Source organism: Dermacentor andersoni, chromosome 1 (assembly GCF_023375885.2).
Source record: "Dermacentor andersoni chromosome 1, qqDerAnde1_hic_scaffold, whole genome shotgun sequence".
Classification (NCBI taxonomy): domain Eukaryota; kingdom Metazoa; phylum Arthropoda; class Arachnida; order Ixodida; family Ixodidae; genus Dermacentor; species Dermacentor andersoni.
Window position 1 is genome coordinate 353,860,004 of NC_092814.1, and position 25,546 is coordinate 353,885,549.

The following is a 25,546-nucleotide window of genomic DNA, read 5'->3' on the forward strand; positions in this document are numbered from 1 at the left end:
ACTCCGTCATGAAGCGCGTGTTGAGAGCATTGTGGTTTGAACAACAAACTGACTGGGAGCTGTGTCTGCCTGGGGTGATGTTTGCATTGAGGACCGCGCCGCATGCTGCTACGGGGTTTTCGCCAGCTGAGCTAGTGTACGGTCGCTCGCTGCGATCTCCGCTTCGCATGCTTCGAGACGGATCACTGCCCTCTCCAATGGCTGCAGACCATCTCTTCCACAAATGGCCGCCTCCTGCGCTGGAGCCTCGCTTTGCAACAACATTCCTTTGAGGTGCGTTACAAAAAGGGGAGTCTCAACGGTAACGCCGATGGCTTAAGTCGAAGCCCCTAACGTAGGAATCAGCCTCAGAGTTATTTGTTACTGATGTTTTTCTTCCTGAGGCAGGATTTTTAACATATTGCTTTTGTGTAGTGTTTCAAAGTGATGACGTGCTTTCTAGTGCAATTTTCCAATTTGTGGACGCGTTCTGAGTGCTGCTAGACTACTGTAAGGAACTAGGTAGTGGTATAAAAGGGGAAAGAGCCTGGCAGGACTTGGTGAGGGTTGTTTCGTGCTTGCTGACTGAGCGGTTGAGTTTCGGCGTAGTTCTACCGCTTGCCGGGAACGAGAACAAAAATGTCAACTCTCCCGAAGTCACTTTGCAGTGTCCTGTGTTAACCTGAACGAGAGAACGAGGCCTTCTCTGTGCGCTGCGCTCAAGAAACGCCGAAGGACGACCGACTTCGGTTATGAGCATCATCAAGCGACATCCCTCCGGACAGCGGATGCAGTCCCCTGACCATCGGGATCTCCTTCCCCCGGCGGGGCGGTCTGTTACGTTTCGCCTACGACGCGCGGTATAGCCGGCGCGGATGCAACGGACGCCGGGGCTTCGTTCAAAGCGGCGGACATTTTGGCCCGTTCGGAGCTGCCGCAAAGCCTCCCCGCCAAGCGCGTCCAGGCGTGTTTCAGTGCCACGTGTCTTCGTGTGTGCGTGTGTGTGTGTGTGCCCACGCTTGTCAAAGCGCGGCAGCCGGGGAGAGGAGCTTCCCAAGTGTGAAGCGAGGAGGTCTGTCCGGCGCCGGCAAGGCGGATGCGTCACTACACTCGTCTCAACTTGTCTCTCAGCTCGTCCGTGCCCCGCCGTCACGTGGTCTCGTCACGAGGCCTTCCTCTTGCCCTCAACTCCGAGAGTATAAGAGCAGCTGCCCCCGGACGCCGGGAGAGAGGCTGCGATTTCTTCCGTTGAGTTACGTGCTCTCCCGTCTCTCCACTTCGGTCGACCTGACCGCCCGCTCTTTTGCGATGTTAGAATAAACAAGTTGTTCTGTTACCAGTCGACTCATGCTTTGCCGGGACCTTCGGATGCTTCCAGTTGTGCCCCAGGCCGCCAGGCCAACGCTACCCTTGGGGCTTGCGACCCATTTGCAACAACGGGCGTCAGCGCTGAGATTGCAACAACTCGTGCCAGCGGTGCGATATCCAACAACACCAACAGCAAGTCTAACCTCGTCAACCTTCTAAGATCCATGGCAGCTGTCCAGACAGGTGGTTAGAACTGTTTTCCTTAATTAATTTGTGCAAATACACAATGCATCAAATTCCCGATTCCCAGAACTATCAAAATGAACACACAACATTTCAGTCTGGCGAATCAAAAGGAAAAAAACCACGCGCTCACTTACGGTTGCAGCACCCTGCCATCCGGTTCCCTTGTCCGCTGTTCCCGGTTCCTCCGGACTCCCTGGGTCGAAGGCTCGCTCTTCTTCGCTACTCCCAGTTTCTTCGGACCTCTTTCGACGAAGGCTCTCTCTTCTTCGCTCTTCCCGGTTCCTTGGGATCTCTCTCGACGAAGGTTGATCCGTAGCGCTGCCACCAGCTGTTGCATTCGGAGGCGATCTCACCGCTGCCAACCAGACGTAGGGGTTTGGGGGACGGACATCCCACCGCTGCCACCAGATGTAGGGGTTGAGGGACGGAAATCCCACCGCTGGCGCCGGTTGTAGGAGTTGGGGACGGAAGTCCCGCCGCTGGCGCCAGTTGTCGGGGTTGAAGGACGGACTTCGGGATGAAAACCAAACTTGGGAGGTTTATTTTACATTATATACAGAGAGGTGAGAGTCAAGTAACAGTCGTACAGTCATTACGGGCCGGCAGCAACTCGGACGCTGCGGCCCGCGGCAAGAAGTTCGAGAGAGGTGAATCAGGGAATGCTTTGGTCTCTCTGGAATGCTTCTTTTAAACCCTTCGAGGACTGGAAGTCGCGTCAAGTTCGGCCAATGGGAGAGCCCGCTCAGATGACGCCACCTTCGGCCAATGGTAGACACCCGTGCGGTGATGTCACACCCGGCGGCTCCCCGCAGTCTTGCCTTGCTGTGGTGCAATGCTCTCTTCAAAGGCGGAGAAGGGGCACGATTGGGCCCCATTGTCCGAGGCTCACCTGCTCCCGGTGGTACGGCCCCGCTGAGGTGGCAAATGCCCTCTTCAAAGGCGACCGGTGCGACGCTGCCAGGCCTTCCCGGAACATCGCAGCCGTCATGTTTCGGGACCCACTTTCCTTGCAACAATGCCGGGCGATCCCTTCGTTTTCTGGAAAACTCGAGCATTGAATAGCTACCGCGGCGTACGAACTTGTTGGCACGTGAACTTGTTGGCTCGAGCGATCCTCTGGAATGTGCTGCGATTCGATGTGGTCTGGGGAATTTGAAGTAGGCTCAGGAAACAGCCCCATATCTAACAAGGCCTAGGTTTATCGCTGATTCTACCTATTCTGTGTATCCGTTCGACTGTGTTGGTGGTGACACCTAGTTTTGCACAAAATATGTCATCAAGAACCCGCTTTCTCAAGTCACATTTCGCATTATTTGCGGCGCCTCTAGGACACCAAAGCTAGAACCCGGGCTGGTCCGTGGGTTGGGGCTCGCCGAGGCCTGCGCGTGCCAGGGTAGACTAAGATCGGCTGTCCGCTGTAATAGTTGGGGTCGGGCATGAAATAGATGGTAGCTGGCCTATGCTGTCGTCCGACTCATCCACCCTAAGGACGTTGTTGAAGGGAGGGACTTGTTCTCATTGAGAACGAGGAATATGGGATTTATTTAATGTATCTACATGAGGGTGGAGAACGTTACATTTCATCAGTCTAGCATGACTGAAAAAAAGCACACTGAGCAGCCGCAAAACGGCTGCTTAAAAACACTCTGTCCTCCCTAGATCCCTGGGTGAGGGAAAACGGCCGTTCAACCTTCGACCAATGGGAGCGTCCAAAGTCATCGTAGTCGACCCGCCTTTGAGGGGGAAGGTTCACACACTCACTTCCGCACTTTGGTTTCACTGAGGGGTCTTGACCCGCGCAGGCGCCTCTTGATCCCAGAGCTGACCCTGCAGTCAGTAGCCGCCGCGTCTGTCCATTGACTGTGACGGCCTCTGGGGCCCGTGAGAATGCACCGCAAAACATCCTTTTCCAGGAATTCTCTTGCTCCAAGCAAACCGTGAAGGCGACAGCGAATCGACTAACAATTCTCGGTCCACCGAACGCGGCTAGACACGCCGGCGCCGTTGAGCTGTTGAGGAGGCGCATTGTTGTCCTTAGAAAGCGAGTCGTCGCAGCAGACTGGGAAGGGTTCGGAGGTCGCTTCTCCGAAGATCGCCAGCCCCCGCAGGCCGATCGTAACACCGCTATCGCAGACAGCCAATTTTTTATGCGAACACCCCCTGGCACGCTTCGGCCTCCACGGCCCCAACCCACAGGCCGCCCTGCTTCCAGCTTTGATCCCCCCGGTACCGCTTGGGTGCCCTGGAGATCCTGCGCCGCCTACTTTAATATGACCTCAGGTGCTCTCCTGAGGCTTCCGTTTGCCGGTTACATGTGCCCTCCTGGAGCAGTGCTTGTAAAAATATGCTATCTATCGTCGCGACTAAAAAGCGACCCGCGACTTATACAACACCAGTCAGAACCTTGCCCCTTCAGACACAGCGATCACCAGATGGGGCGTCCACTGCCTAACCGCGCGGGCAGCCAACGGTAAACAAACTTGACCGCACTCCGCAATGCCGGCATGTGTAGGGGACAGACGCATACAACACGCGCTAAGAAACCTCCACCGTTGCGCCTAGGCAGACTCCCATATTCAAGAAGAAAAGGCCCCCAGATTTTCTCTCGCACCCGCTCTTACTCGCGCCTGCGCAAAAACGTCGAGCGCCTTGAGAAACGCCACGCCTCGCTGTACCTAAATCCCCTTAAACGCAGTTTAAGGGCTTTAGCTGTACCTACTAGCAATTGTAAAAACGCCACCGGGACGCGCGCCCTGATTGGCCTCCCGAGTGGCGGCCCTTGGGCGGCCTTTCCACCCGAGCTCGCGCGCGGCGGTAAATAATAGTGAATGGAAAGGCATAAAACATAAAGCACCCTATAGGCACAATTAATTACGGCAATCTTTACAATTCGTGCACGTTCGGTGAAACTAAGCAACAAAACAAAAAGAAACAAAAAATACTTGCCGCCCTGCTCTTTGGCACTCATATTAACCGCTATGGCGCGGTTAAAACGCGTAGGCATAATAAAGAAATCATTATTCTGCGGTCTGCGTTAGCCAAAAATTTCGTTCTGGGGGGCTCACGTAGTTCGGCCTCCTCCTCAAGAGGAAGCTTTAGTTCGGGTGCTCTTATCAAAATACATGCAGAAGGAGAATTCGTTTTTCTCGGCAACACTGCACCAAATTTGACGAGGTTTGTTGCATTTAAAAGAAAAGCTTAAATTCTAGTGACTGTTTCGAATTTTTCATTTAGATTGTCAATTCTTTATTAAAAATTGGCAAAAAACGCAAATTCTCGGAAAATGAAACTCGCAAGTTTAAAACTCTAACTCAACAATAAAAAATGATATGAAAAATGTAAAGCCCATGAAATGAACAAGTTGAAGACAAATATGTTAATGAAACTTCGTCATTCAAGAACCTTGTTTACATTCTTGCACACATGCAACGGCCAGTGAAACATCTCAATGACGCTGTCATTTGCTCCAATGTATTACGCAGGAGCAGCTGTCACCAGTCCTGTATCGCGAGTAATTGCACCGAAATTATAGTCACAACAAAGAGCACGTATAAAATGCAGGAGTTCTGCAAAATATACGAGGGCGAGTCAAATGAAAGTGATCCAATGCGATATATGACAAACGGAGTACTTTATAAGTAGTCTTCATGAGCAACTAGACATTTGTAACGAGTCGCGTGATTGCCGTCTCATAATTATAACTCCTTGGGTTGCTGCTCCAAAAAGTCTGCAACTTACTCTTTCACGTCATCGTCTGACAAGAATCTGGTTCCTTTGAGCAGTTTTTTTCAGTTGCCCCAAAATGTGGAAGGCGCAAGGCGACAGGTCTGAGCTGATTGCGGATATTGCAGCGTTTCCCATGTGAATTCGCCAGTTTTATATTAACCACAAAAGCGACGTGGGGACGGGCATTGTCGCGGAACAAGATGACCCCATTAGTCAATTTTACACGTCGTTTGTTCTCGACTGCGACACGTAGCCGATCCCGCATTTCACAATATCGGAAAGAATTGATAGTCTCTCAAGATTTAGCAAATTCTATCAGTAATTGCCCCCGACGATTGAAAAAAAAAAGTCAACAGCACCTTTCCAACGGAAATGACGGCCTTTGCTTTCTTTGGGAGTCGTGAATTCGAATGTTTCTACTCTAAGCATTGCCGTCGTGTTTCAGGCTCGTAATGATGGCACCATGATTCCTCCCCGATGACAACTGCAGACAAAAAGTCGTCACCCTCATTGTGATGCCGGATCATATGAGTCAAGGTAGTGCTAAACCTCTCAGTCTTCTGGGGGTGGTTCAAAATCTTGGGCAACCATTGCGCACACAAGGGCCCATAGCCGAGATGTTCATGAATTATGGTGTGAACCGAACCGCGACTGATGTTCACACGCTCGGCCAGTTCATCGATGCTATTCCTCCGTTCTTGTCTAATCAGCTCATCAACCTTTGCAATTGCGTTGGGGGTGATTACACGGTGGCTTTGGCTCGGTCTTTGATCGTCTTTGCAACTTTAACGTACTTCTTTGAACCGTTTGCTCCAACTCTTCACAGTGGCCAATGAAATGCAATGTTCTAGGTACATGGCAGCTATACGACGACTAATTTCTTTTTAGGAAACGCCTTCAGTTGTCAAAAACCTCACGGCATCACGCTGCTAAACTTCTGGAGCGTCCATTACGTCACGCAACCATGTTCAACCCAGTGTATGAGAGCATTAAAGAACATTTATCCTCACACCTGTGTGTCACTTTTGTAAATGAGAGATACCTGTGTGCTACGCGCATGCTTCGCAGATAATGAACCGAACCATTATTGCGCGGGGTGGGTAGACTTACTTTCATTAGACTCGCCCTCGTACATTAGAAATGCTAAGATACAATGGAATACACAAATGCGAAGATACAGTTTGATAAAGGGCAAAAAGTGTCACTGGAAACAAAGTTCGCTGCACGTATACACAAAACCTCGCAACAAGATATTTAAATATACGAATAAGTCTCCAATAAATCTACGTATCTAAGAAAAAGTCACTTTATATAATGCATCAAATAAGGCTAATAAACATGTGCGCAACCACAGATTCACGGAATACTAGATCCCGCCCCCATTCCATCCACTTCCCCCGATGTATCGCCCGCGACGGAAGGCAGCGCGCTTCCTCCACGCTTAGACCGAGCCACCATCGTCGGCCCCCCCATGCTACCCTCCCTCCATGCTTTCACTCGCACATACAGCATGCGGTACGCGGTCCCGATGTTATTGCCCTTGGACTCTATACAGAATGTGAGGGCGACGGCAGGAATGCGTCGGAGTGTCCATATAATTGTTATCTCAATAATATAATAAGAGTATCCGGCAAGTGAAGCGTCCCGTGGCCTATTGCTTTCCTTTCCGCAAAAGAAGAAGTAACAAAATCGAACTTTCACCATGTGACAATTCGCTGCGCCACAAGATTCTTTTTTTTTTTCCTTTTGTGGGGTGGTGGCACCGAAATGAAAAAAAAAAAACGCAAAGGAAAGTATCTTGGCCACAATCGAATGCCTACTTTGGGCCCCTAGTGTGGCTACCGAAGGAATATCGAAGAAAACATGAGACGTTTGGTCTACCGAGAACCATACGCGTACTGCTTGGTATCCTACACCGGCTAGACAAGACTTGCCGGAGATGTTGCTCTCAAGCGAACGCGGTGCAATCTGTCGAGTCCCCACAGTGATGGCGGCAAGCGTCCATTGTTTCTTTCTCGTCTGCTAGCCAGGAAGCATCCAAAACTCTGCTAGGCGAAAATCCATTCGGCCAGAGAAAACCGAACGCGCACCGAAGTGTGTCGCGCAGTGGTCGGGGCAACACGAGAAAAACGCATACACTCTGGCTGGTTCTGGCAGCCCGCGGGTAGGGTAGCGAGAACCAAAAAATTGAAGAGTCTCAATGTGTCCTCGTGAATAAAAGTCTAAGCAGAAAAAATAAATAAGAACGTAGCTACCTTTGCTGGCTTTAGTGTCTTGACATGGATGCTTTGGAGTAGGCGAAAGAAAACGATATTTTTTTGTGTGAGATGGCGGCACAAATGAACCACCACAACGCTTCGTCTCATCGGACCTCGCTGCGTGCTTTCTCAACTTGTCTGACAGTGCGTTGATTTGGCTTACCTTGTTGTATGTTCTGATGTACCACTTTAGAAAAAGCCAATACACCTTTGGCGGCAAATGTTTATAACAGCATTATACCAAGTTCCGCAATTGAAAATTTAAAGTACAACTTTGGAAATGCCAATGCACCTTTCACATCAAAAGTTTATGAGAACTTTATACCCATAAAGTTTTGGAATTGACATCCATGCGCTCTGTAAATCCCACGGCCTCCGCGAGATGTCGTGGCGAGCCCATTCGCCATAAAACCCCTTAAACTTAGTAAAGTAGAGACACTCTCCTCCTCCGCCTTCACTCCTCGTTTCTCCTCTTTTTGACACTCCCTCCTCAACCATGCCGCCGCCTACACTGCTCGAGCGTAGCAACGGCGCCAGCATGCGCTCCTTGCCACTCCGTAGACGCTCCTCAAGCAAAAATGGCGCTGATGCACGGGGCAAGGGCCCACTTGATGCTATTAGGCCAATAGCGACACGGAGTCTGCCTCAATCAGAGCGCACGAGGAGGAGGCGGCGGCATTCTTCAAAGCGTGGCACCACTTTACGAAGTTTAAGGGGCTTTAGTTTGCCATCAAAACGCTCTCGAAACTTTGTGCTCGGATAGGGCTGCCTGCGTTATGAGACTTCGTGTGCATGGATGTTGTGGCGAAATCACGCCCGAGTTCGCAATGTTCGCAGTGAAATGTTTTTTCGAGCGTGAAAAAGACATTTTAGACAAAATCCATAATGATTTCCGGCGCCGGGGGTTGCTTTGGTCGGTGGTGCATGGACAGCACGAAAAAATTTCAGGGAGTGTTTGAAGCTCCATAAGACTACCCCTCTGGCTACGCCCCTGGTGGGAACGGGAGAAGGGGAGGTCCTGCAACACTCCCCCCTCCCCCAGCTACATCAATGTGCCACGTAGAAGTGTGAACATGGAAGTGTACAGTGTGGGAATACCAACTTCTACGCTCTGTGTGTGTAACAGTGTTCCTTCTTTTATCTATGTCTTTTAGGAGCAATGCTACATGTTCATAGAGGTGCGCAGCGGCGATCAATAGGGCGAAGGTAAAGCATGTGGGAGCCAGGTGGCAGAAGCGTAGTAGAAAGTGACACTACACGCATAAGGCAAATTGCGATGACGTTATGGGCATGTGAATGCAGGTACTACAATGAGACTCTCCGATTATGCAGTCCCGGACTATACCCAGATCGACTGTTCACAAGCCGTCTGTGGCTTCCGGTCTGACCAGCCCCGACAGAAGAACGCGTCACAGTCATGTGATCCAGCTGTCGGGAGGGGAGAGAGAGCACTGTCCGAGGTTCTATTCGAAGGCGCCGTGACCGGAAGTCACTCCCCTGGCTGCCGTTGTTTGCTCTTGGCTACTCGTAGATAGCCCCCTACCCAGTGAATTCATTAGCGTGGCGTCCGAAATGGTGCAGTCTCAGAGGCCACGTCGCCGACACATCCATAGAGCTTGCATAGTGGTATCGCTGCCAGAGGGCATATAACGTGTTAGCAAAGCGCAGTTTCCATCGCGCTCTCGCTCTTCGTGCCCCCTAACTGCTGTATTTAAGCTAGCTCATTGCCTGCGAAAGTTAAGCAGAATTCCCGCACGGACATAAGCAAAATCGCGGTTGTGCCACATCGCTGTTCACGCAGAAAGCACCCGCCGATATCCTGAAAGCTCGCGGGACCATCTACTAAACGCCCGACGCGTGTCTAAGACAGAGCGCGTGTACGCCGTCGACTGATCCTGCATGTCCAAAAGCAAATGCTCGAACTTGGTAACAGAAGGGATCAACATTTATGTCAGCAGCAATCGGCGAAGCTGCGATCGCATACCACCCCAGCTACCGTCATCAAATAGCCACATGCAATATGATATGCTACCTCGCGCACCAGTTTCACTCACCTGAAAAGCGAAATCTAACTGTTTGCTATGCATATAGAAATGAGCATGACAGATTAAGCAAAACACATCAAGAAAAGCAAGCATGTGCGCATGATCACTGTGCTTCTCTCTTAAAAAACACTGCAGCAATTAGACCACTCGTGAAAAACTCGCATGATGGCACACAAAACACAGATATAACAAACCAATAGCCAAGTGCACAATATTTGCTGTCTGGAACGCGCAAAGTACGTAGAAGCACATGGCATCTTTCAGAACATGGCGTCAAACACCGCGCACATCTTTTTAAGAGAGCCGTCGTCTGCTAGCTGCTTGCACTAGTGCGAGCAAAAATCTGCTGAAAGCTCCAGAGTCCGCGACTTCCGGTTCGTGAGAAACGAACGTGATTCTGACAGCTCTCGGACTGGTGGGCAGAGCTTCCGAAGCTGGTAGAGAAAATTGAATGTGGGACAGCCGTCCCAAGCAGCCCGGGACTAATCGATGAGGCCCAATGTCAACAAACACACACTTATGCAACACCGTATTCACCGCTTAAACTTGCCCCATCATGTACTGCATGCTCCCTTTACTCATCAAAAGAAAAAGCACATGTGGCATAACAGTACACACAGCATCAGGCTTGTCAGCTGGTGGATGCGGGTTGAAATCCCTCAATCGCGGGCATGTGCTTATGTTACCCATGAGCGACAGCCTAGGTCTCGGAGACATTTTCTAGTGCGAACGCCAAGACCCCCACACAGCCATCGAGGCAAGGAACCCAGCGACCCACTGACCCACGTCAAACCACGGGGAGACAAAGTTTCTATTTAAATGTACACCAGTGCGCCTTCGAAAAACCACTCCCCATCACTGCAATCTGCTGGCATTCGCTTGCTCAACGGTCAGACTCAAGAGCATAGCGCTCGTGACAATAGTTGCTAGATGTTGCGCTTCCAGGCGGCGCATGTGTTCCTAGAGTTACTGTATATAGCCATGTACAGTAAATATCTGCTTAGGCTTTTTTATGTGGTCCTAGTGATCCATGAGACACCACTTGATGGCGCATGCCGAACTCCCAAATCAACCTATCAGCACAGCACGCTTCAAACGTGGTGGCGCTGATGCTTTACACCAAAAAACTAGTGAAACTATGCACCAACTCAAACCATGAAGGAAGCACCAATGAGATAGGCAGGAAACGATGGACATTTATCAAAGCTACCCTATTTGGGGAGCTTACCTTTGAGTATGGCACAATGTGGCTTGGGCTGCCATTGTACCACCGCCAATCAGAAGATAGAAAGCACAGGTTGCACAGCAACATTTCAGTCACTGTCAAAATACTAAGGATTAACATAGCAACCATGTGGGGACCTTATTATACCCCGATCGTACAGGCAAATTTAGCGACACTTCGAGCAAGGGCATTTCACTGAACAAAGTGTCACTGTGGTGGCACGCTGTCACGCTGAATAATAAAGGGTCCTTTTGCTTTCATGGCAATGTCGATGAGCAGATCAGCATGTACATTATATATTTTTAAGGTGACATTTGCAAGATAACACTAAACACTGCGTTAAATGCAACGTTTAGTGTAAACAGATTCAATGCAACCACAATCCAATACAAGACCGCATTGCACACAAGGCAAGCTGATGAAGAATGGCAATTTCAATTGCAGATGACTGCTTATGGCACAACATCTGAAATCTCAAAAAAATGCAGGTTCAGGACAAGTGCATGGAGAGAGAGAGAGAAATAAATGTTTATTTGTGAACTAAGGAGAGAGAGAAAGATCTCCCCCTTCGCCCTCAGGTGGGCAAAGTACGGAGTATAATTTATTTTTGAAGTACTGCTATTGAGGCCACACACTTCGATGCAGCACAGTGAGTTTGACAAACACACTCGATGGCAAGCATCACTAAACCTTCATCTGACAGCCTGCGAACGACACTAGTACTGGCGAAGTACATTCGCTCAAAGTGACACTAAATTTACATATCTTACTGGGGTATTAGTCACTATACTGAAATTTTTTATTCATCTATATACAGTTAAACCTCGATATAACAAACTTCAATACAACGAAATTCTCGATCTAACAAACTATAACTTTTCATAACCTCTTGTCCATAGAACACCATGTATTTAGAACCTCAATATAACGAAGTGTGTATCAGATTTCAATATAACGAAATTTCACTGCCGCCGTAAAGGAATGCCGAGACAATAAATGCAAACTTCTGCGGACTCAGATGGTCGAATGATTGAATCACAAGCGGCTGCTTGCAAATGCACCTCTCAAATCGGGTGCCCCGCAACAAGTGGCCGCCGAAGTGGAGTCGCATCATGTTCCATATAAAGTACAAGTGCGATAAGATCCTATCGCGCCCTGCACACTGTGTGCTTTAGGTGCGAGTGAAAGTGTGCAAGGGTGAGACAAGGTGGTGGGCTTGACAAAGTGCCGCCTTCCCACAGGATCAAAGAGAAAGAGGGGTAAAGAGGGCGAGCACTAGGTAATGCGATCAAGCAGGTGCACGAAGGGGGGGGGGGGGGGGGGGGGGGTAAGTTGGTGTGCGTCTCGTCTTGGCCGTGGCTGCGCATGGCTGAGTGCATACGCAGCCGCGCACTTTGCTTTAGAGGTAATCTGGCGTGTAAGCAAAGAGTGGACATGCCAAGACAGCGTGGCATCTTGTAGGCAGTCTTCTCGCGTGTTTAGTATTGGAGGTTGCGCAATCTCAAATTTCAGTGGCCCGTTGCAGCAAGAGGAAGACTAAGCATTCCCTCCCCACTACGGGCGGTTTTCTTGATAGCGTTGTCCCAGTATGGGTGACGCTATCAGCGGCGGCTGAGCACAATGCGATAGCGTTCTCCCAAATTTATCAAAGTGAATTGTTTTCTCATTCAAATTTGCTTTTTTAGATTGCCTGATAATTCAGAAAATTCTGCAGCCCCTTTCCATGCCAGAAAAATCGATTGGCGACTGTACTTATTTGCACAAAAGGTCGAATTCTAATACAACTTTTCTATGTAACGAATCAAATGGTCGATCTTACAGACTTGTTATATCAAGGTTTAACTCTATTTCAGTGTCGATTTGCATGTTACCGCGGTAGAATGTTGCAGGCAATGACCACGTGTACTTTCTTCCGCACTGCAAATGCACACTATTTGACAGCATGCTCAGTAGGGCTGGTTAGTACACATCTTGATAAGTAGCAGATGTAACAGCAAAACACAGGATACAGAAGGAACCAAATGGGCAGAACAATGTCAATGTGGTTCCATATCCTATTTCTATTGTCATTCATGAAAACCATGCCCTATCAGTCATGCCACCACCATGCCAGTGGACTCCCAATATGACCAGCAATGCCACAGCATCCTGGATTGAAAATGTGCAGTGTAACAAGTTTTGTTCTGGCTCTGATAAGAATCAATTGATAATTGGCAGACACAGGTCAAAAGAAGGGGAGTGAATACTTGAACATCCAAGTATTTATGCAATGCTATCTACTCTGAATGCTTAGCCAGTGTTAACACTTTATGGAGAAGTCCAGTTTTGGATTTGAGTATAGGATTCCTGGCTAAACGCCTTCAGTAAACACTGAATGGCAGGCAGCAAGTGTCATTTGTTGAATTTGAGCAGGAACAGGGATTGAAGAAGTACGACACAATTTTCTCTTGAAAGCATGATCAGAGGAGAAAGACCTCTTTAAAATACCTGGCTGCAGTGATATCACACAATGTAGAGTAAATGCAATGTACACCTCTGTTTCACATCCAACAAGACTCTTCTACAATGAAAGTTCCTAACGAAGCCATAGGCAGCTTTGGCTGAAGCTTGCTTTCAGTGCCTGCTGTTGCTGATGGGCAATAATCTGTGATAAACCTACTGCTGAAAATGTTTTCTTGAATATCCTTATTCTCGGTGCATTTTGCACATTTAGATGCAACAAACATTTCCAGAGACAAAAGTATATTTGTCTCATCCTCAGACTTAAGGCAGCAATCTTGAAAGCCACTGAGCATTCAATGAGCCCAACTTTATTTTATATTGTTTCAAATGACCAGCATGCAAAAGGCATGCCATACAGAGACTTCAAATATCCAGACGTACTACAATTTATTCAGATAGAATTTCAAAAACATTAGTCCTAGTAAAAAAAAAAAGTTGGAGGTATCAAGCCAAATGGGAAGAGAAGCAGCCAGTCTTGGCAACCAGAAGATCCCAGTCCTAATTGGTAGGAAGAAAAAAAAAAAGGCAAGAGAACAAGGCAATACAAATGCACCAACATAGTGCCCCATAAGTGCCTTGTGTCACTGCAAGGACTGCTTTGCTGAAAATTCAAAGCCACACAAAAGACAAGAAAAATGAGAAGAAAAAGTTGCATGGTCACAGTCGCCCACTTTAGTCCTCCGGGTTGCATCACCGGTCCACCAATCAACACATCTTCTGAGGCAGAGAGGTCTTTTGTCGACAAGTCGTCTGCAAGTGCGCAGCTGTCTGGTGGCAAGTTGTACACTAGCAGTTCTTTTGCTAGCAAATAATTCTTCCAGCCAGGAAAACCATGGGCTTGCATAAAGAGTTGAAACTAGTGTCATGCTTGTGTCAATGAGAGAAAAATAAAAGCTTGCATGGCTGGAGAAGAACAGGGTTGCACACAGCCCGCCCCTCCAGAGCAGGCATAGTCGTCGATGTCCATTTCCTGTCCATCGGTCACAGAGGAACTAGATCTTGGGCAACTTGGCTGCCTTGACTACAGGGTTGTTACGCTGCAGAATGTAGCGCCCCTCTGCCTTGTAGTCATGAGAGCATGCATGTGCCTCAGCATAACGGTGAGTAGCACAAAACGTGCTTCCACACCTGCACAGGAACAAAAGCGCCGATAAATGTAACACCCCTGACGACTGACTTGCAATGCTGCAAGGATCAACTTCAGAGCCCAGTGACATTCAACCCCACACCATCAATATTAACAAAAGTGATCACACTGTTCGACACAAAGCACACAAGACTTGTGGAAGGTACATCTCTTAAAAGCTAGCTGCGCAGGAAATGCTTTGATTGGCACAATCAGAACGTCTCATGCAGTCAATCCTTGCTCTACAGTTTCTCAGCAGCTCAAATTGTGCGCCCCTTTGACGCTCACCTGCAAACATAAGTGGATGCCAGTCCAGTCTTCTTGTTGCACCAGGAGCACCGCTTGCCCTTCTTCTTGGCCTTGCCAGGGGATGGGTGCAGCGGGTCCACTGGCATGTCATCAGTCTTGGACTCTGAGGTGCTGCTTGAGTCATCGTCCAGCTGGATTGGCAGGAGTTCGCTTCCATTTCCAGCACTCAGCTCGGCAGAGGACACAGTGCCCACGTCCACGGACAGTGCCACATTGCTGCCGCTGCCACTGGCGGTCCCAGTTATGCTGGCAGATGTCTCAGCTGACATAGAGCCAGCTGCCCCAGCTGCACTAACTGCCGAAGAGCTCCCTTCGGCAGGCATTGCAGCCACACTGGCACCCTGCAAATGGATGGAGAAACCAGCTAGAATGAAGAAGCACAGCGATGCACTAGATGTTGCCTATATGCTAGCCTCCAGATTGGCAACAGTTGCTTCTACCTCAGCTGATAACCTTAGGGTGTGCTTGGGAGGGCATCCCAGAAAATGGAGGAAGCTCCAGTACCCGACTGCATGAGCAAATGGCATTCTGCAGCTGAACACAAGGTCACAGGTTCGATTCCTCACCAAAGCTGTCATATGATAGGGCAGAATGCGAATACTCTCGTGTACTTATAGGTTCAAGCAGCACATTAACAAAACACAGGTAGCTGAAACTAAACCTCAGCCCCCCACTACAGCACCACTCATTAGCTGCTGTGTTGCTTTGCAGCATTAAACCACACGAAACACTCAATCAAATGCATTACTTTGAAAATCGTTGACATGGCCCACTCTCAACTGAGTCTTCCTTGTCATTTTGACCTGAATAGGCTACTTTGAATTGTAAGTGGATTGAGACAGGTCTGGAGTTTAGCATTCCAAGGTGAAACAGGGTCCATTGGAGATGCCATAGTGGAGGGCTTCAGATTAATTCTGACCACCTGGGGGTCATTCAACATGCAACTAATGCGTGGTACAGAAACATTCTTACATTCCACCCTCACTGGAACTTGATCAGAATCATTAACAACACCCTTACCTGAATGAGTAGGCTAGTTTGTGAAAATTGATTTGCCAACAACAACAACAAAAAGAAAGTCGAACTGCTTTAGAAAAAAGACAACTCCTGTGCATATGGAAAAAAAATTGGCTGAAGGCTTAGCTTGGTTAAGCCTGGAAGATTGTGAAAGCAATACCCTTGGCTGCGCCTTGGTTCGGCTGATGGTGTGGACATAGTTGCCCTTTGTTAAACTTATGGCTATACATGTACATCATCCAACATAGCGCAAGGCAGCGCGCCGACCACTGCGAGGAGCCGAGCTGTAGCCCCATTTATCCTCCTAGCGTGACGTCACACCAGCAAGCGCCCTCTCTCGGTAGCGCCGCAACAGCGGCGCGCAAGGCTTTGCCTCAACCATCGATGCCGCGAGCTGGGGCCCCGTCTCTCGGTCTGGCGTGACGTCACACGGTCACGTGAAGCGCAGCTGTGTAAGGAGGCGCCACGACCACCGATGGGCCGAAAGTGCGAGCAGTATTGCTTTCGCAATAAAAAAACTGTCTGCAGTTTTGTAGTGTGTAGTTTCGGTAGTGTGCTAATAATAGCTAGAGCTTGCTTTTCACTAAAACTGAGACATACCTGACAACCTGTGAACCTTAAAATCATTAAGATCATGTGGGCACGACACCGATTAATAAAGAGGCGGAGGAGCAGGGGCAATAGCAGGCATTTATTTTTAAATCTTGACCCGAGTGCACATGTTTTCTGTGGCACATGTGGCTTTTATTAAAGATGATTTACCTTTATATGCAACACGCAAGCAGCAACAAACTTGGCACAGCAAATATTGACAAGTAACACCATTGCTAGCAACTTTGGTGTCATCGATTTCCCCTACGACAAGTACAAGTGGTTAAACATTACCCTCCCCTCTAGCCATGGCATTCCCCCTCAACTCTTACACTGTGCGGGAATCGCTATGTCCCACCTCCTTCGTGCGGTGACGCAAGTGTTGTCTACTTGCAGTTGATTTGAACCGAGTGTTCTGCCTCTTTCCTGCATGGTTTTTCTCGCTAAGCATGGCCAGGGAAATTTAAAATTAACTGCGCGTGGTGGATGGAGACGCGGCAGCACTAGCACAATGTTTGCTGGCTTACGCTATGCGAAGCAAAAAGAGACAGATGCTACCGCAGGTGTTCGTCGCATTGCTGCAAACACATATGCCATGTCCAAACTATACAAAGTTGCCGTTTCTGCATGAATATCTAATAATACCTATGTTCACGATTGTCTCTATGTTAGTCGTTAAATTTCTTTGTAGCCGACCGCAGAAAGAGAAAGCGCTCCCTACTAACTTGTGAATGTGGTGAAATTGGCTATATACAATGTTTCCTCTACTCTAGAAATAAAAAAAAAAAAAAAAAAAATCAGCGGGCAAAGAAAGGCAAGAAAGAATGTACATCAACAATGGGAATCGAACCCACACTTTCCCTGCATGGGAGGCGGAGACGGTACCACTACACTACTTTTTTTTTTCTTTATTACCTCATCGTCACTGACATCAACATAAAATACTGTATACCAATAAAAGTTTTCAGCTGAGACTTTGTAAAGCATGGTCAATTGCCTTCGCAATGCCTTTCTTTCCCAACTTCAGCTTGTTAGGATATTTTTCTGCTGTCATTCTGGGCAAATTACGTGCACTTTTTTCCCGATAAAACAGGTAAAAAAATTGTGTGCGTGTTAAAATTAAAGTACGACCCTAAATCTGCATTACCATATCGCCATCAGTATTTCAACATGGCCGCCTCGCACGCGCTTTGAGCCTAGCTGCCGTAGCTTCCTCCATGTGCTGTAGTATGTGTTCTTAGGTTAGTGCACCGTCCGTCTTCCCGGTGTTCCCATTTTCCATGTTTGCTCTATCAGCATGGAAGTGCCTACTGCAAAGACATGCAGAGTTCATCACGATGCCCAATTAAATGGAATGTAATTGTGTATGGAGACGGACAGAAATGGGGCCGCATCACAGGCGTTTGGAGTTCCCAAAACTTGCATGCAGGACTGGTACAAACAGGAGAAGCTTTCTACTCCGGCGGCTGCTACGTGCGGCGCGAACGCGCAGTCCCTATCTTAAAGTGATCTGCGACAGAGACGAAGTCTACACATCTAGGCACACTGCGCCATCTTCTCGTCGCTTAGTGCGCATTAAAGCGAGACGCCGCCCAAAGGTCAATTCGCTCACCCCTGCTACCACACTTCCCCACTCCAGCATTTTGATAAAAAGTTTCCGCGGTCATTGCATGAGGCGTGTTCATGTTTGCTTATGCACGCGAGACACCATGATTGCCGATTTAATTAGCAAACGAATGTTTAAAAGTTTATACGGCCAATGAAACAACTATCCTCACTCTTCGTATAGCAGTCTACTAATTTGCTATCGTAATCGATGCTTCACCTTTCGGGTGAAGCTGCAACTTTTTTTATTTATTGCAACTTTAGTGCATTGGTAGTAAATCTTTGTTTTTCCAAATGAGAGGAAGTTGTATTCCTGTATGAAAGAATGAGGTGCATGCACGGTACTGTAAAGGACTTTTTTTTTTCTTTTAGGTCCCGGCAAACGGGTGCGCGTTACAATCGAGGGCACGTTAGAATCGAGTAAATACAGTACATATAAGACTTGGCTCTCTCACAAATGTGGAACCTGTGGTTACCACTAAAAGCTCCTTTATTTTCACAATTGCAAGTGATCGCTGTGATGACCAAGGAGGTTAGCGTTGACATTGACGTGCAGCGCTGATGCCTTGTACAGCGTGCAGTCAGAGTAGTTTACTACCTGCACAGACCTGCAGCACAAAATGAGTAATACAGCGCTGGTACCATTCACGTTCCTGCAGCCAAAGAAGAAAGTGCTGTTCCTATTTTCATGCAAGAATCCCTCCATGCCCCATTGGTTGCTATTGCCAGAGCTGTAGCAGACAATCCGCATTCTCAGGCAGTAGTGGGCCATTTGTTTGAAGAAACACTTAGATTTATTGTGTTTGTGTATTTGTTGTTAAGGGTACCTAAGTAACTATGCATAGGTGTGCTATTAAGAATAAGCTTAATGCAGCAGCATCTTTCAAAGCATTCCCAATGAAGTAATGTGGGTAACGAATTGGATCCCTTGCCAGAGTCACATCACTTGCCAACGCCCGTAGCATAGAGAGGGGCAGCTGAAAACGCAAGGGAGTGGCGCCGCTGCAATCATTAGCGATGCACATTATTAAAACCTTATTAAACGGTTTAGACGGAGCGCTTACATCTGTCTTAATGATCAGAAGGACCTACCCTACCAACTCAGCACGTTTCCACACAATCGTTCGGGGTCCCTTTAAAATCACATTATCATTTGTAAAATCGCAAAAGAAGCCCAAATTCATAAACTTTACGAAAAATTCAAGAGAGTTGGCAGGTATGGACAATGTAGCGTTACTAGCACTGTATGTATTTTGACGTGCTGAATTTATAGATTGTTTTTCACAGATCACACAGCCAAAACCAGCAATAACAAAATCCCAAGGCAACAAAATTCTCTCCACAATGAAATATTTTTGGATCCTCGGCGAATAGCCCATGGGAATCGGAGCATTTTGTTTCTCGTGACAACGAAACTTGTTTTACAGCAATCCCTTAACAAAATTTTCTGAAAGGGCAGTCCAAAAATAACCTACTTATGTAACATAACACTAACTGTATCCATAAACTGCTCAAATGAATTCGTTGTGCCCTTAAATTGCGTAAACTACCACCACGGCACACTTGCATGGCCATCGCCATTGTTTACAAAAAAAAAAAAGAGAGAAAAAAAAAGAAACTGCAGTGGAGCTATTAGTGGAGCAGCTGCACCTCGCATCGGGCGACAGTGATGATGGTGATGGTTTGCCCCTTGGAACGGGTCTGGACCAAAAATGCAATACATATTAGTATTCAAATTACAAAAAAAAAAGACAGGAACCGAAGGTGACCTCGCAGTGGGCACATTTTATTATAATCCTGTGTGCCATCACAGCATGTGCTAACCTGGAGCAAAACGCCTGCATAGCATGCCGACTCATCCACACATGAAGGCTCGGATAGCCCCAGTGATGCTTTATGCTTTGTGTGCCGCCGCACATGGTCGTGTGTGTGCAGTGTGGTCGATCCGTGTGGTTGGTGCCATGGTGCGTCAGTTGTGTTTGTGGTGATTGGACCATCTGCTTTGCCAGCCTGGACCAGCTAAGATGCCGTCACCAGCTAAAAAGCAGAAATTTATGACACTACAGAATAAGGCTGCGATTATTGCCCAGGATGAAACTGGCAGCAAGTAAATGGAGATCACCGACGAATTTGGAATTGCGTGCAGCTTGATTTCTACAATTTTGAAAAATAAGGCCTCCATTCTCGGCACGCTCGGAAATGGTGCGAGTGCAAAAAACAAACTAATGACGGCTGCGGTGTTCCCAGATGTCGAAAAGGCAGTGTTTGCTTGGTTTTGTGAACAGCATGCGAACAAAGTGGTATTGTCTGGCAGAGTGCTTCATCAGAAGGCGCTGGACTTCGCGTGGATGCTCGGACACAATAATTTTAAGGCAAGCCCTAGCTGGTTAAGCCGTTTCAAAGCACGCCATGACATAGCGGCCAAAGTCATTTCCGGGGAGGCAGCAGCCATCGACACTGCGGCAACATCATCGTGGCTGCTGACCAACAAAGAAGCACTGGACCAGTACAAGCCCTTTGACATTTACAATGCGGATGAGACGGCCTTACTGTACGAGATGCTTCCATCGAACACCCTGGACTTATAAGGCCAGAAATGCCACAGGGGAAAACACAGCAAGCGGCGTGCACCAATTATGTTGCGTGCTAACATAGACAGCACAGACAAACGGCCACTGCTTATAATTGGCAGAAGCAAGAAGCCCCGCTGCTTCAAGGGAAATCGTAGACTGCCTGTACAATACACCGCGAACATGAAGTCATGGATGATCCGGGCCATATTTGGTGGCTGACCCGAGGCCTTCGATGTTGACATGCGGAAGGCAGGCAGGTCGGTCTGCCTTTTTTTGGATAATTGCAGTGCCCATCACGATGACGTGGCGCTCAGAAATGTATGCTTGTTTTTTTTTTCCCCATCAAACTGCACTACTGTGCTGCAGCCGCTCGATCAAGGAGTCATTTGGAGCGTCAAGTGTGCCTACAGAAAGAAATTGATTCAGTGTCTGCTGCTGAACCTCCAGCTCAAGCGTCCCACTGATGTGGACATATTCATGGCGCTCGAGATGATGGCCGCTGCATCAGTTGCAACATGTCCACCCATGATAGCAAATTGTTTTAAACACGCCAGCTTCATTGCCACTCAGCAGGCATCATGTGCTGCTCCAGCGGTACCAGAAGATGATTTGGCCGAATGCACTCTACGACAGTGCTGATGGCACAGTGCCGCTATCACTGACCCACGCATGGGGTGAACTTTGTGCCGTGGCAAACGGAGTTCCAGATGGTCTCAGCGTCGATGAGTTCATCCGCGCAGATGAAGAAGTTGTCGAGCACGAAGAGATGACTGTTGAGGCCATCATAGGTAACGTGTGCGAAGCCGACAATACCCACGACCACCACAAACCAAATCGAGAGAAGACGACGAACCCGTGGTTTGTGCGGAACGCCTTCAACACAATTCGTTTGGTTTTTGAAGAGCACAATTACGATGTGGCAATGGATCACTTCTTGAAGTGCAAATTCAGAGCTGTCAAATTGCTGTAAGGCAAGGCTCGGCAAAGTGAGCTTACTGACTTTGTGGCCCAATTGCAACATGTCAATTCTGGACGATTGATAGCTCTGGCAATTAGAGTTGAGTGACACAGGTCAAATTTTGTAAATTGTAAATTGCAAACTATAAAAAAAATTTCGCTCCCAAGGGTTTTATTGTCCTTTCATTCAAACTCATGTAGAGCTTCCGCTTTTGCTTTAGTGGACACTTAGTTCGGTACCATTCTGCTACATTAATATTTTTTATATTTTTACAATTTGGCAAATGTGTCACCTAATTAAGATGAAATTCTGAATGCCGTAGAGGTAAATAATGACCATGAAGAAGACACAAGGAATGTAAGTTTTACTCATATTCCCATCTCAAATGAAAAGAAAGTTTGAAGAGCAAGGTTTCAAGCCATTCAACAACTCAAAATGATTGCAGTGCCACTAAGGCTGGTGCACATTCAGTGGACATTTACCATTTCTACTGGCACCAGCTGTAGCTGCGTCACTCGGCATCAATGCACAGCGGGGCAACAAGCCAGATCCAGTACCAGTGCTGAAATGTAATATCTCGCCAGCCAACGGAGAAATGCAGCATGTCCAGATATGTTCAGACTTGAAGCCTTGCTCCGCGTCGACCCCAAGTGACGCTACGTCAGCCAATGCCAACATAGATGCTGAATGTGCATGGGGCTTTAGCGTGCCGTACATCACAACCACATAAAGCACTTAGTGCAACGAGTAAAGAACCTTGCCAACAATGACGAATGGACCTACACTAAAACCCTGTTAACTCAAAACTAAAAACCGGAAGAAATGTCTAGATATGCGGAGTTTCGAGACGAGCGAAATTACAAGAATAGAAGCCCACTGGCCCCGCAAAGAGCCTTTCCAAAATGCCACCAGTAATATAATTCTCGGCCACTTTCGCATGCATCAGCTCCAGACACCTCTATGGCACCTCTCATCAGGCTCTCATCGGCACCTCTCTATGGCATCTCTCATCAGCACCTCTATGGGCAAAGGGTTAGTGGCCCTGTCCCAATACGATGTATGTGCTTTGCACCAAGTCAAGCTGACTGATCCTAATGCAATATTTGACTCCAGTCATCCGAGTGTAAACTGTTCCAGACATCTAAAAAGCTGATGCTGCTACTTTCCGCATCACAATGAATTCCGGACAATATAACTTCAAAAGCTGAAACTATAGAAGAGTGCCATTGTCACACCATTAGCAGACACCCAGGAGTGACACAGCACTTAGGCCTCGCCTTTGTGCAAACATGAAATGAGCGTCCTTATCAAGCTGTGAACTCGCTGAAATGCTGTGGGCTCGCATGCTGGCTTCCCTTGACGCAGTGCTTGGTTCGATCATGCCTGCTCTAATGTGCCGACCACCTCCCTCAACGTCATGTTTAATCTGCTGAGACCACACTGATATGTCACTGACAGCACCCTAAATGAGAGGGGAAAAAATAGACCGACTCCCGGAACTCCCGGCTCACCGCTGCAAGTGGCACAAGCAGCCGAGCAAGCTCACGTGAGCAGTGATAGAAATGAATTAATATGTGGTGTTTATTGGCGCAAGGGTCAGATATGGCCAAAGAGCGCCACTGCCGTGGTAATGAGTTCACCGTGTAGTTATGAGTTATATGACGATGTCGCGTGACTGTAAAGGGGCCTTAAAAATAGTCGCTATAAAGTGCGTAAAATCTACCTGTAATAAGATTATGGCGATGACATATGACGTGTACTATGAGCATTAAGATGCATTGCAAAAGAATGATACAATGTATAAATTAAGTCAGATTCTAAAGTTGGCTACAGCATTACTGCTTCATTAGAGCTCTTGAAACACAAGGGCCTAGAAGCATGCGCTATGCAAAACAATTGCAACAAACGGTGATTTGACCGTCAAATAACGTACTGGTTCTTGGAGACGCCATCGTAAGTGATACCCATAGAAGAACCCTTGCTTTAGGTCCCAAGCACTGTTTTAAGCCTAACATAAAACCCATTGACATATTAAGCATACCGCGCTGCATAACCAGGTTCGACCCGGAAGAAGTACGCTCGCGCTGTATTTCAGATTGCATTGCTAGCATTAACCAATCAAATTCTAATTTTAATACGTCTGACCCTGTCCGACCGTTAGTTAATTACCTTGTGGAGCATAAACTTAGCCCAGTAATATCTGACAAGGAAGGTTATTTCGTAATTATGCCAGATGACATGTTTTCAGAAAAAGCGATTTCAGCCATAGAAAAGAATTTACAGCTAGTAAAACTCAAGCCTTTGGCAGTTAAGCAAAGTGCAGTTGACCTCTTGTCAAGACATATTCTTGATAGGCTCGTCTGTAATGTCAAGAAAGCTAAATCCCTCACCTTAGAACTGTTTTTCTCGGTGAACACCCATAAGCAAGAAATTCCTTTTCGCGCTATAGTGTCAGGGAAAGGGACGTGGCAGGTCTGTGTCGCTAGTTACCTACAGAACTGCTTAGCTTCGCTAGTTTTTTCAGACCCCTTTTGCTTGCGTAATTCTCAGGCACTAGTTCAGTATTTGAGAGAGGAAAATCCTGGTGATTGTACAGCTTTTAGTATGGAGATCGAAGACCTGTATTATTCCTTGTCGCATGACGGGTTGCTAAATTCCGTAAATGAGTGCATTAAAGAACAAGTGCAAGAGTCGGCTTTTATTGACAGATGCGGTGTTTCCACAGGAGCTTTTCTAGAAATTCTTTGCATGTACTTGAAGTCGACGCTGATTGGGTGGAGAGATGGCGTTTTTCTGCAGAAATCAGGCATTTGTATAGGCTCAAAGGTTGCCCCTATTCTTAGCGATATTTGCCTGAGTAAGGTTGACAACTGCTTAGAGAAAGCCTTAGGTGATAGCGTTATCAAGATATTTTCGTTACGTTGATGATTACCTGATTTTCTGCAATAGGGAAGAATTCGATTCCGCTGCTACCTCAGTAAGTGAGCAATTTGAACTTTATGGAGGAGGATTAAAGTTTACCAAGGAAGTTCCTCAGCAACGCGTAATTCAGTTTCTTGACATTTCCTTGGTCTTCGAACAAAATCATGTTTGTTGGCAGTACTCCCCAAGATCTTCGAAGCCGTTGCTAAACTTTCAATCCAAGCATTCCAATGTAGTAAAAAATGTATTTGCCATGTCGTGCCTTAAGTCTTCTCTCACCAGATCCTGCATGCACAAAATGAGCGCCAGTTTTAATGCGCAGGTCCGGCGCCTATTAGAAGCAGGTTATCCTAGTGTAGCAGTGGCCACTGTGGCTGAGCACCTAAAGAAGTCGATTTCGAGAGGGACGGACGTGATTACAGAAAGCAGTAATAGCAAAAAAAAAAAAAAGAGTAGTGGCTATTCCGTATATTCATTCAGCGTCGCACAGGCTTAAAAAAGTTGCAAGTAGATATGACGTTAATGTTGCTTTCACTGCTCCCAATAAGCTAGGTAAGGTATGCGCTGCCGTACAAAGAAAAAAGGAGCAGGTAAAAGGCAAGAAAAGAACAGATATTTGTCCAGTGAAGCACAATAAGAACAACAGTTTTACTGACTGTCGTATGGGTGTGGTTTATAAAGTTCCCCTTAGCTGTGGCCAGTTCTACGTAGGGCAAACGGGACGGGTATCAATCAGAGGCTAATGGAACATAAAAGGTCGTTAACCGGTGGATCACCTTCTAATCTTTTCCTACATTGCCAAGATTGTAACTGCACGCCAGAGTTGGATGAATGCACAATATTGTACAGGCATAAGAATGAAGATGCGCGTCTTATGGTAGAGGCATGGCATATCTATAATGGTGGAAGTGCATGCGTGAGTTAGCCTTCGATTACTTTACATAAGGAAGAGATTAAGTACCTTAACAGTTATCTCTCACGTAGACCGGCACTTGTACCCGACTGACACGTGGTGCTACCATTCCTGAGCTTGCGCAGGTGAGTTTTGTGTCTTCTTTCTTTTTTCGCCTCAGTGCTCCCTTCAGTTGATAGTCGGCATTCGTGTTGTCCACTTCTCTATCTCTACTCTTGTGTCCTGTCTGCACGCCTCACCTCT

At 47.4% G+C, this 25,546-nt stretch overlaps 1 protein-coding gene across 4 annotated transcripts in view; it reads right to left on the reverse strand.

The window, feature by feature from the left end:
- Positions 1-11,291: 11,291 nt before the first annotated feature.
- Positions 11,292-25,546, reverse strand: part of LOC126516400 (uncharacterized) — an 82,080-nt gene continuing 67,825 nt past the window's right edge. For all 4 annotated transcript variants that reach the window (XM_050166510.3, XM_050166511.3, XM_050166512.3 and 1 more), the window contains 2 exons: positions 14,704-15,065; positions 11,292-14,417 (listed from right to left, as the gene is read on the reverse strand). In XM_050166510.3, the coding sequence (XP_050022467.1) occupies positions 14,282-14,417; positions 14,704-15,065 (498 nt within the window). In that variant the 3' untranslated portion in view covers positions 11,292-14,281. The remainder of the gene's footprint in view (positions 14,418-14,703; positions 15,066-25,546) is intronic.